General features: G+C 45.1%; 1 protein-coding gene across 6 annotated transcripts in view; it reads right to left on the bottom strand.

Annotated features, from left to right (window-relative positions):
• REDIC1 (regulator of DNA class I crossover intermediates 1) overlaps nt 1-12,557 on the bottom strand; it is a 121,146-nt gene that overhangs the window by 79,561 nt on the left and 29,028 nt on the right. For all 6 annotated transcript variants that reach the window (XM_073573536.1, XM_073573537.1, XM_073573538.1 and 3 more), the window contains one exon: nt 7,408-7,528. In XM_073573536.1, the coding sequence (XP_073429637.1) occupies nt 7,408-7,528 (121 nt within the window). The remainder of the gene's footprint in view (nt 1-7,407; nt 7,529-12,557) is intronic.

The following is a 12,557-nucleotide window of genomic DNA, read 5'->3' as shown; positions in this document are numbered from 1 at the left end:
ATCAGATTGCAGACCCCTGAACCTATCAACACAACTAGCAGTAGCCGTGGGGGGTTCCTACGATGACCTAGACCCCTCGATCACAGCCGGAGAGATACATAGGCCTAAAGAAGGAAAGGGGAAATCTAACTGCCCCAGAGCAGACCCCAAAGCAATAGGCAGCCCCCCACATATAATGACGGTGAAGCAAGATGAAAACACTTACACAGACAGAAAGACAGGCTGAGCAAAGACGGGGCCCAAAAACTACCTAGATAGGAACGGATAGGAAGGCTGCTGTCTGCAATCTGCCAAAACCCTATCAGAGACAAAAGCCAACAAGCTGATATAAAAATGGCCCTGAAGCAACTAAGCTTCAAAAACTAAATCAGCACTCAGGTACTTTCAGAAGACAGAGATCACGGAACACTGCACACTCCAGCAGGGAGTGGCAGAATCCAAAAAGCAAGAAACACAAAAACAAATCTTAGATGCAAAAAGGCAAAACAGAAAACTTAGCTTTAGGAGAGCAGGAATCAGACTGGTGTCCAAGAGTCCACAGAGAAATCACCCGCAGGGCAGAAAGGGCGTAGGCTGCCTTAAATCCAGTCAGTGACTCCACTCAGCCAATCGTCTTCATTAGTCCCAGGTGCCTGATAATCAGGCTCACTACCTTCCTTCACTAGAATAGGGAGTTCACCAGGCCTCAGTGACGGAGGGTAAAATGAACTCACAACAGTGTTAGGGTTGGAATTAGGGTTAGGGTTGGAATTAGGGTTAGGGTTTGAAGTAGGGTTAATGTTGGGGTTGGAATTAGGGTTAGGGTTGGAATTAGGGTTAAGATTAGGGTTAGGGGTGGGTTGGGGATGGGGTTAGGCTTGTGGTTAGGGTTAGAGTTGGGATTAGGGTTGTGGCTAGCGTTATGATTAGGGTTGGGATTAGGGTTAGGGGTTTGTTGGTGTTAGAGTTGGAGTTAGAATTGAGGGGTTTCTACTATTTAGGCACATCACGGGTTCACCAAACGCGACATGGCACCACCATTTATTCCAGCCAATTTTGCCTTCAAAAAGTCAAACAGTGCTCCCTCCATTCCGAGTCCTGACGTGTGCCCAAACAGTGGTTTACCCCCACATATGGGGTATCAGCATACTCAGGAAAAATTGCACAACAACTTTTGGAGTCTAATTTCTCCTGTTACCCTTGGGAAAATAAAAAATTGAGGGCTAAAAAAATTATTTTTGTGGAAAAAAAATTATTTTTTATTTTCACGGCTCTGCGTTATAAACTTCTGTGAAGCACCTGGGGGGTCAAAGTGCTCACTATGCATCTTGATAAGTTCCTTAGGGGGTCTAGTTTCATTTGTGGGGGAGCTCCAAAGTTTAGGCACACAGGGACTCTCCAAACATGACATGGTTTCCGCTAACGATAGTAGCTAATTTTTCATTCAAAAAGTCAAGTGACGCTCCTTCCCTTCTGAGCCCTGCCGTGCGCCCAAACAGTGGTTCCCCCCCACATATGGGGTACCAGCATACTCAGGACAAACTGGACAACTTTTTGGGTCCAATTTATCTTGTTACCCTTGGGAAAATAAAAAATAGCGGGCTAAAAAATAATTTTTGAGGAAAAAAAAATGATTTTTTATTTTCATGGCTCTGCATTTATAAACTTCTGTGAAGCACTTGGGGGTTCAAAATGCTCACTACACATCTAGATAAGCTCCTTGGGGGTTATAGTTTCCAAAATGGGGTCACTTGTGGGGGATTTCTGCAGTTTAGTAACATCAGGGGCTCTGCAAATGCAACATGACGCCCGCAGAACATTCCATCAAAGTCTGCATTCCAAAATGGCGCTCCATCCCTTCTGAGCTGTCCCATGCGCCCAAACAGTGGTTCCCCCCACATATGGGGTATAGGTGTACTCAGGACAATTTGCACAACAACTTTTGTGGTCCAATTTCTCCTGTTAGCCTTGTGAAAATAAAAAAGAGGGCTAAAAAATCATTTTTGAGGAAAAAAAAATGATTTTTTATTTTCACTGCTCTACGTTATAAACTTCTGTGAAGCACTTGGGGGTTCAAAGTGCTCACTATGCATCTATATAAGTTCCTTCGAGGGTCTAGTTTCCAAAATGGGGTCATTTGTGGGGGAGCTCCAATGCTTAGGCACACAAGGACCCTCCAAACACGACATGGCAACCGCTAAATATTCCAGCATATTTTCCATTCAAAAAGTCAAATGGCGCTCCTTCCCTTCTGAGTCCTGCCGTGCGCCCAAACAGTGGTTTATGACCACATATGAGGTATCAGTGTACTCAGGAGAAATTGACCAACAAATTTTAGGATCCATTTTATCTTGTTAACCATGTGAAAATGAAAAAATTGATGATAAAAAGAAAACTTTTGTTGGAAAAATTAAAATGTCCATTTTTTCCTTCCGTGTTGCTTTAGTTCTGAAGCACCTGAAGGGTTAATAATCTTCTTGAATGTAGTTTTGAGTAGCTTGAGGGGTGCAGTTTTTATAATGGTGTCACTTTTGGGTATTTTCTGCCATATAGACCCCTCAAAGTGACTTCAAATGTGAGGTGGTCCCTAAAAAAATGGTTTTGTAAATTTTGTTGTAAAAATGAGAAATTGCTGGTCAACTTTTAACCCTTACAACTTCCTAACAAAAAAAAAAAATTGTTTCCAAAATTGTGCTGATGTATAGTAGACATGTGGGAAATGTTATTTATTAACTATTTTGTGTCACATAACTCTCTGGTTTAACATAATAAAAATTCAAAATTTGAAAATTGCGAAATTTTCAAAGTTTTCGCCAAATTTCCGTTTTTTTCACAAATAAATGCAAAAATTATCGACCTAAATTTACCACTAACATGAAGCCCAATATGTCACGAAAAAAAGCAATCTCAGAATCGCTAAGATACGTTGAAGCGTTCCTGAGTTATTACCTCATAAAGGGACAATGGTCAGAATTGCAAAAAATGGCCAGGTCATTAAGGTCAAAATAGGCTGGGTCATGAAGGGGTTAAATGGAAGAAGTTTGGAACTACCAGAAGTCTTCCTAGACCTGGCCGTAGAGCCAAACCGAGCAATCGTGGGAGAAGAGCCTTGGTGAGAGAGGTAAAAAAGAACCCCAAGATCACTGTGGCTGAGCTCCACAGATGCAGTAAGGAGATGGGAAAAAGTTCCACAAAGTCAACTATCACTGCAGCCCTCCACCAGTCGGGCCGTTATGGCAGAGTGGCCCGACTGAAGCCTCTCCTCAGTGCCAGACATATGAAAGCTCACATAGAGTTTGCTAAAAAAATACATGAAGGACTCCCAGACTGAGAAATAAGATTCTCTGCTCTGATGAGTCGAAGATAGAACTTTTTGGTGATAATTCTAAGCGGTATGTGTGGAGAAAACCAGGTACTGCTCATCATCTGCCCAATACAATCTCAACAGCGAAACATAGTGATGGCAGCATCATGCTATGGGGGTGTTTTTCAGCTGCAGGGACAGGACGACTGGTTGCAATTGAAGGAATCATGAATGCGGACAAGTACAGAGATATCCTGAACGAAAACCTCTTCCAGAGTGCTCTGGACCTCAGACTTGGCCGAAGGTTCACCTTCCAACAAGACAATGACCCTAAGCACACAGCTAAAATAACAAAGGAGTGGCTTCAGAACAACTCTGTGACCATTCTTGACAGGCCCAGCCAGAGTCCTGACCTAAACCCAATTGAGCATCTCTGGAGAGACCTGAAAATGGCTGTCCACCAACGTTCACCATGCAACCTGACAGAACTGGAGAGGATCTGCATGGAAGAATGGCAGAGGATCCCCAAATCCAGGTGTGAAAAACTTGTTGCATCATTCCCAAGAAGACTCATGGCTCTATTAGCTCAAAAAGGGTGCTTCTACTCAATAATGAGCAAATGGTCTGAATACTTATTACCATGTGATACTTAAGTTTTTCTTTTGTAATAAATTTGCAAAAATTTCTACATTTCTTTTTTTGTCAGTCAAGATGGGGTGCAGAGTGTACATTAATGAGGATACAAATGAACTTTTTTGAATTTACCTAATGGCTGCAATGAAACAAAGAGTGAAAATTTTAAAGGGGTCTGAATACTTTCCATACCCACTATATATAAAAAAGTATTTAGTTAGCCACCAATTGTACAAGCTCTCCCAATGAAAAAAATAAGATCCTATAATTGAAATCATAGGTAGACCACAACTATGAGAGTCAAAATGAGAAAATAAATTCAGCAAATCACCTTGTCTGATTTGGCAAGATTTATTTTTCAAATTATGGTGGAAAATATGTATTTGGTCACCTAAAAACATGCACGATTTCTGGCTATCACAGACCTGTAACTTCTTCAAGAGGCTTCTCTGTCCTCTACTCATTTTATCAGTATAAAAGTATAAACAGTCACCACACTCCAATCTCCACTATGATGAAGACCAAAGAGCTGTCAAAGGACACCAGAAACAAAATTGCAGCCCTGTGCAACAGGCTGGGAAGACTGAATCTGCAATAGGCAAGCAGCTTGGTGTGATGAAATCAACTGTGGGAGCAATAATAAGAAAATGGAAGACATTCAAGACCACTGATAATCTCCCTCGATCTGGGGCTCCCATAATATTATGGGTAAGACAGAAAAAGATGTCTTATACTTAACCCATGTCATTGGACATTGCTGGATTGTTGACAGCAAAGTGATGGAGATCCACATATGCTACCACTAGAAGAGTGGCTGAAATTAGTAAAGGAAATAGCAATTGAAGAAAAAAACTATACCTAAGGCTGGTTTCACATTTGCGTTTTTTTTCGCGGTAATTTAGCGCTAAATAGCGCATGCGTTTTTTTTTCCTATACTTTGCATGGGATGCGCTTATGTGCGCATACACATGCGTTTGTACGCGTTTTACTGCGCATGCTTTTTTTGCGGTATGCGCTCGGGCGCACAAAATGCAACTTGTTGCATTTTTTGTGCGTCCGATTTGCCTCAAAAAAACGCATGCGCGCGCAATGCGTTTTTTTACAGCAAGACACCCATTATAAGTCTATGGTGAGCATATGTGCGCATTGGCATGCTTATGTATGCGTTTTTTTGCACATGCGTTTTTTTTTTTACCATTAGTTTAGACAATGGAATTTAGGGGTTTGGGTAAAGTTAGGGTTAGTTAAGGGGGTTTAGGGTTAGGGTTAGGGTCAGGGTTAGGGTTAAGTATTGTTTGGTTAAGGGTTAGGGTCAGGGTTAGGGTTAGGGTCAGGGTTAGGGTCAGGGTTAGGGTTAAGTATGGTTTGGTTAAGGGTTAGGGTCAGGGTTAGGGTTAGGGTCAGGGTTAGGGTTAAGGTTAAGTATGGTTTGGTTAAGGGTTAGGGTTAAGTATGGTTTGGTTAAGGGTCAGGGTTAGGGTTAGGGTCAGGGTTAGGGTCAGGGTTTGGGTTAAGTATGGTTTGGTTAAGGGTTAGGGTTAGGGTTAAGTATGGTTTGGTTAAGGGTTAGGGTTAGGGTCAGGATTAGGGTTAGTAAAGTCATGGTTTGGGTTAGTGTGAGTGGCCACCTAATGTTGGAAAAAAACGCAAACGCGGTAAAAACGCACTAAAAACGCATACAAACGCTTAAAAACGCTGCGTTTTTTTCATGCATGCTCATAAAAATGCTTGAAAAAAACGCAGCAGTTGTATGCTTTTGTATGCGTTTTTCAATGCGTTTTTTTGCGGGAAAAACGCGCTGCAAAAAAAAGCAAGTGTGGAACAGGCCTAAGGTAGGTAGTGTGGCTACAAACAGAAGAGACTCTTTGGAGAAGCTGTTTAGTGTTGAAAATTGATACAGTATATCTGGGTATTCTAATTCCAGCAGCTAAGGGAGGCTTTGATAAGGGTAAGACAAGGGATTGGGTGGTAAGGGTTTGTTAGTTTTGCTTATATATACAGAATTAAAAATATATATGGTAATTACTTCTAAATTCTTGTTTATGTTTAGAGAAAAACTTTCTGAAATAAAAAAAATTAGCAAAATTATCAATCCAATGCAAATAAGATACTGTACTTGACATTGTCCCATTGTATTTTGTGCTTACTTTATTTCAAAATTCATATATCAAGCTAAAAATTAGCTATTAATTCTATTACAACTGTGAGGTGACCCCTGTTACAGCTAGGGGGTGCTGTATGTGCTCCTCAGGATATGCATGGAGGCGTAACTGTGATGGTGAGACAGTGACCGGCATTATTGTAAATGGTCCGTATGTGTCGCAGAGGAAGACTACTGCACTGTAAGCCCAAAATGCTGTTGTTCTGGGACTTGTAGTTCTACAAGTGGTTTGTTTAGTTTACTAGGGGGGCTTACAGGGTTAGTTGGAGAGCTGGGTGGGACTGACTAACCACACAAACACCGCCCACTTGTGGGGGTGGCTACAGCTACATAGTGTGACCATGGTTGGGTCACATGGTGAGAGTGTATGGACCTGAATGGTCTGTGTTCTAAGGTTCTGTGAGACAGGAAGGTTTGTGTGTTGGAAAGTCCAAGGAGTGGACTTCCTGAAGAGCACATGGAGAGGCCATATGTGAGGTGTCTGTGACAGCACTGCATCGGGGAGCTACCGTTCTTCTGAGGGTCTGGACTGTCGGGAGTGACCCGGTCACAAGGATGGTGATCCCAGTAAGACAGCTTCCCCAGGAGAGAGGACTGACGAGGAGTCAGTGTGTGGAGCAGGAGCTCCAAGAAGGTAACTCCAGATAAAATGGGTTTCTATGAACTGTGCGGTCTCCCACGGTAACTGGACGAAGTGAGGTCCAGCGTGATTAAAGACTGCGAATTAATGTCGTGTATGTGATGCGAGTAGAGAAATTGATACGGCGTACGAACACCCCTGGGAACTAGTCAGAGGACGACTGGTGGATGTACTGTCTGTAAAGTGATTAAAGCCGTGGGCTATGAAGTTTCTGCTATTGGAACTTACTGTTAGTGCCTGTGATGTTCCATGGATGTAAGGTACTGGACTTTACGGTATGCGGTTTATGATGTTGAAATAAACGGAATAAGACTGTTTAAGTGAGAAACCGTGCGCTGTGTGCCTTAATCCCATTGCCAAGCGAGTGTCCCCCAACACATGCAGTAAGCTCTGCCTTACACAACATAAAGCAATGTTGTAGTGACACACAGAAAAAAAGTATTCAATGGTTATTAAAGGGAACCAAATTTGCATGTCGTCGTGCCGAGTCCAGCAACATTTTAAGAATTGCAGAAATAATTTAAAAAACTAATAGTGAAGAATATCCCGATGTCAGTTTTGATAAATTTGGGCCACAATATTAAACTATTTAATTGCAACAGCAATAAAAATACAAATGTGTTCATGTTTATTATATTAATGTCTCCCAAAAATAACCAGAAAGGGCAGAATTGTGTCCTTATAACTTACATGATTTCAGAATCATCCAGACATATTTTGGATGGGACAGTAATGGGCGACATCGGCAGCTGAGTATTTATTGAAAATGTGTCCTTTCTTCTACATATTTCCACATGTTGAGGGCGTTTGCCTATTAAGAAAAATATTTTTACTTATATCAGGATTTTGTTAAATTTTGCAAGAAAACATTGTATGTTTAAAATATTTGTAGTATTATAGTCATTCATTATTCCTTCTCTCATATAATAAAAAAAATAGGAATCCAAGTTGTGTACCTTATAGGAAACATTACAATATTGGAACAGCACATTACAATGAGATTTAAAAGACTATCTAAATTGTACATAGGAGTGTCTGAGAGACCTGTATGTAAAAAAATGAAAGCAGGAAAGATGACTGCAGCTTAAAAATAAGTTCAGCTTTTTTTTTAAACTCAAGTTGACTACCAACATATGTGGAAATTATGTTTTTGATATGTACAAATAATGTTAAAGGGTTATTCCAAACTTTTACAGTTATCACTTATTAGCAAGATGACAGGAGTCCCATGGAGAATAAATGGAGCTGTGGCATGCATGTGTAAAGAGGTGGCCGGTCCCCTCAGTTGTGCCCCCTCCTCCTTCCGTGTGGCCCCCATGCACTTCATGTACATATGTTGGGTACCTGTATGTTTTATGTGTCATTATGCTGTATGTGAAGCTAGTCATGTACTGTAATGTTTGATATGTGTTTATGAGATGTTTGCATTGTTCCTGATGTAATATGATGTGCTGTGTTTGCCTTGTAACCTTGTGCTATGTCAGTAATGTTCCATATGTATTACTGTTGTTGGCTTAGGGAAAGCAACAGTTAAAAATAGTGGCTGGCCCAGCAGCAGCAGAGAGCCTGGATTTGCAGTCACAAGGAGAGGAAGCTGCTGCTTCCTCAGAACTGCCCGGCTACGTTGGCCAGGGCAGACCCCCCCTGGACGGGAGAGGTCTGTTGCCCTGGACTCCAAGGACTCAGGAGGGGTCCCGAAGACTACAGGGCTTAGGACTGCAACACGAGCCGCAGGACTAGGGGTTATCCCCGGAGTGTGGAATTCCTCTCATCTCTGACTGCTGCAGCTGCTGTGGGTGCGCTGGAAAGCGTGACAGCGAGAGAGTATTAAAACCAGTGTTGCACTCATGCCTTACTTCTTCATCACTGTTCAATTAAAAGTTATTTTCCCTGTTGGACAACAGATGCCTTCCGGACTCTTCGCCTGGACCGCTGTGACCAGAGGAGAAGGTAATCTGTGGGGAAAAAACTGTTGGTCCCGTCTGTTTATGTACTCTGTCGATGTACTGTACCTTTAAGTAACTCACCACAACTACCCCCCCCCCCCCGGTTGCCCTTGTTACACTTGGCATAGTGCGGCAGGACGGACCCCCGCAGCCTAGAGACTGATGGATGGAATATGTGAGACTTATGATTTTGGAATGCTGTCTGCCGTGAAAAGATGGCGGCTGGCCGTGATTTTGAAGTGTCTGCCATAGAAGGATTAGAGATGGCAGCTGACCAGGACTGTGAATCTGAAGTATGTGAGGTGCTGCCCAAACTGGAAGAGATGGAGCTGTTGGCTGACAGCGATCCTGAGATGTGTGATGTTGAAATTGGGACTTGTGATGTGTTGCCCGCTGTGACAGGATTGCGGATGGCGGGGACTTAAAAATGGCACTGACTGCTGAAAAGATGGCGTCCGTTGGCGCGAAAACTGAAGAAATTGCCACCTTTCGTGGGCGTCATGCAAAGAATTTGGCGCCAGAAGAGAGGCCATGCCCCGTTGTGAGATACCCGCCCCACATGGGTGCGGGCGAAGGAGTTGCCACCCTTACAGCATGAGCAGGAGAAACGGGTGGAGCAGTAAGGAATGACCCCACCCACGAATGGGTGGAACCCGAAAAAGATGAACTGTCTGTCAATGGATGAGGCACCATTTCCAGCTGGCATGGAGAGGAGCAGTATGTCCTACCACGGCGGCATCGGCCTTCAGGATTCTCCAGCGTTTCGAGGCCCGGGCGGAGACGGGCCTGAGGTTCGAGGCCTGGTGGTCGGAAGAACTGGAGGAGTGACCCCCATGGCGGCGGCCAAACCAGCAACCAGCAGAGGACGAGGACCTGATGACACCTCAGCGGGAACTCCGAAGAGTGCATAGGATCCTGGAGGCAACCTTGCAGGGGATCATGGCGGCCGCAATCACCGATAATGGCGGCCGTGCAAGAGGACTACCGGCGGCTGTGGTGGTGAGTAAGGGACCCCTTCCTGGCCACCCTGCTGCTTTGCCCTCGGTCTACTCACTGCCCGTGGCTCCATCTTCCCGAGGCGTCCCGGCTGTTGATCCCATTGTCATCTCCGGAGGTGCCTCGGCGGCCAACTTTGTCATCTTCCCAAAGCTTCCCAAGGCCGCACCTGTTCCAGCTGACAGCCGCGGTCTGCATGCAGAGGAGCCCCATGTGCCTATGGAGGCTGAGTGGATCCATGAGGTGATTTGGGAGAAAAGGCAGCGGGAGCGCAGCATCCATGAGAAGCTGCAGAGCCCTGGCGGAGGAATCATAGCAGGCCAGATGACCCACGGCCTCATCAGGTATTTGAATCGCAACAAGGGCTATGGTTTTGTACAGGAGCTGGAGACTGGTGCCAAGGTCTACATAAATGCTGGCTCCCTAGTGTTCAAAGGTCCCCTTCAGGAAAGGGATTATGTGGAATTCGTAAAGGAGCAAGGACCCCGAGGGCCCTACGCAGTGGCCATAAAAATGGCATCTGACCGGGAGGCCAGTCCACCACAGGAGAACCCAGGTGTTGGGCGGCTGGCTGTTACAGACGCAGTTGCTGGAAAGAGAGATGCCTCAGGGCAGTGAGGCAGTCGCAACCGTGTCAGTAGAACCAGAGGCTCAAGGACCTACAGGACCACCACTGGAGGGAGTGCGGAGCTGGAGGAACAGCGGAGACTCCTCCTACTCAAATGTGTTCTCACAGGTGTACGTGGTGGTACAGGGGCCAAATGCGACCCACTATGCAACTCAGCGGCCGTACACAGACTGATCGGCCCCTTTAAGGATTGATGTTAATTAGTGCCGATTGAACACAGCAAATATGAGGGACTGTTTTGCGTCTCTAAGAGGACAATGGACCTTACATGGGGGCCAAGAACAATAGCGTTTGTAGTGGCCACCCATGGACAGCCATATTTGTTTTTCTTTTCCTCCCAGTTTTGTTTACACCCGTTGGTGTCCCCCCTGCTGGATCACGAGACCAGGACCACATGGGGGTTGATAACGGTGGACTCCGGATGTAGCCGCTGGACTGCATGCTCCTGAACTTTGCCCCAATTTAACCCTAGGACTAGCACCATGTTTACAAAAGCAGCCTACCACCGTTAAAAGGGCCTGTGATCCGTTTAAAGGAGTGAGGTGGTTGCTCTCAAAAGGACTGTCGGATCTGAAAGCGGCCCCTTCAAAGACTGTGGCCGCCCGAGCCGAGTTAAAGGGATGACCGGCCATTATAGGATTACGTGTGCCTTATGAACTGTTGCCTTGGCCAGAGATGGCCATGTTTAAAGAGGGGAGTGTAAGGAGGTGGCCAGTCCCCTCAGTTGTGCCCCCTCCTCCTTCCGTGTGCCCCCCCCCTGCACTTCATGTACATATGTTGGGTACCTGTATGTTTTATGTGTCATTATGCTGTATTTGTATTGTAATGTGAAGCTTTTCATGTAATGTAATGATTGATGTGTTTATCCGATGTTTGCATTGTTCCTGATGTAATATGATGTGCTGTGTTTGCCCTGTAACCTTGGCTATGTGAGTAATGTTCCATATGTATTACTGTTGTTAGCTTAGGGAAAGCAAGTTAAAAATAGGGGCTGGCCCAGCAGCAGCAGAGAGGCAGGATTTGCAGCCACTAGGAGAGAAGAAGCTGCTGCTTCATCAGAACTGCCCGGATATGTTGAGCAGGGCAGACGTGCTTCACAGACGGGGCACTGCTAGATACCCCGGATGGAAGAGGTCTGTTGCCTCTGACTCCAGGGACTCAGGGATGGTTCCAAAGACTACAGGGCTGAGGAATGCAAAACAGGCCCCAGGACTCTGGAAGGGCCCCCAGCTTCTGAAGGGGTTATCCCCGGAGCGTGGAATTCCTCTAATCTATGACTGCTGCAGCTGCTGTGGGTGCGGTTTGAAACCATGACAGGGAGAGAATAGGAAAACCAGTGTTATACTCGTGCCTTACGTCTTCATCACCGTTCAATGAAAAGTTATTTTCCATGTTGGATAACGCCTGCCTTCTGGACTCTTATTCGCCTGGACCGCTGTGACCAGAGAAGGTACTCTGTGGGAAAAAAATGTTGGTCCCATCCGTCCATGTACAAGGGCCCGTGGGGTGCTCACCGACTGTTAGCTCAGTGGACTGTCGATGTACTGTACCTTTAAGTAACTTGCCACAACTACCCCACCCGTTCGCCCTTGTTACACATTCACAGTCACAACTGCATTATGACAAGGCATTTCAGTGCCTTTTTCGCAATATCAGTGCTGTAGGACTCTCCAACAGATCCATGAGTTAGCACTTTGTTCTGTGGATTGCCGACACCTTTAACACCTTTCTGACATTTGTCGTATTAAGTCCCTGTGCCCATTTGACCAGAAACGGGATTATTAAGTAATTTTTTTTTTAATGTGACACTCCGACCAAAGTCATGGTGATCTCATTAAAATTCCGTCGCAATCTTACTTCTGGTTAGATGGTGTCGTCATACTGGGGGGTACAATGACGATCGCTGTGATTGGCTGTTTAATTCTGAAAAGCCAATCGCAGCATTTCTCACTGTTTCAGGCAATCAGATTGCCTGAAACACTGTTGTCCCAGCCTATGACCTGCGCTGATTGGTGCGATCGACGTTTACATCAATCCCACCAATCACAGAGCTCAGCCGCGGTGTGACCACACTGTGACCTGCCTAGGATCAGAGCTGTAAGAGCACCGATCCTAAGCTGCTGCCTGGCAACTCCAGCGTCACTAGGGCCAGTTCCGATTTGTGCAATCAATATCATCTGAGACCACCTTGAAAGTCCTCACAGTAGCTGAGGATTTGTAGAGGACACTTACACTATCTGCAATGTGCTGGGCCTTGTGGTACCACAGAA

Source organism: Dendrobates tinctorius, unplaced genomic scaffold (assembly GCF_039654945.1).
Source record: "Dendrobates tinctorius isolate UK_male_01 unplaced genomic scaffold, ASM3965494v1 ptg000035l, whole genome shotgun sequence".
Classification (NCBI taxonomy): domain Eukaryota; kingdom Metazoa; phylum Chordata; class Amphibia; order Anura; family Dendrobatidae; genus Dendrobates; species Dendrobates tinctorius.
This window is presented reverse-complemented; position numbering and strand designations above follow the sequence as displayed.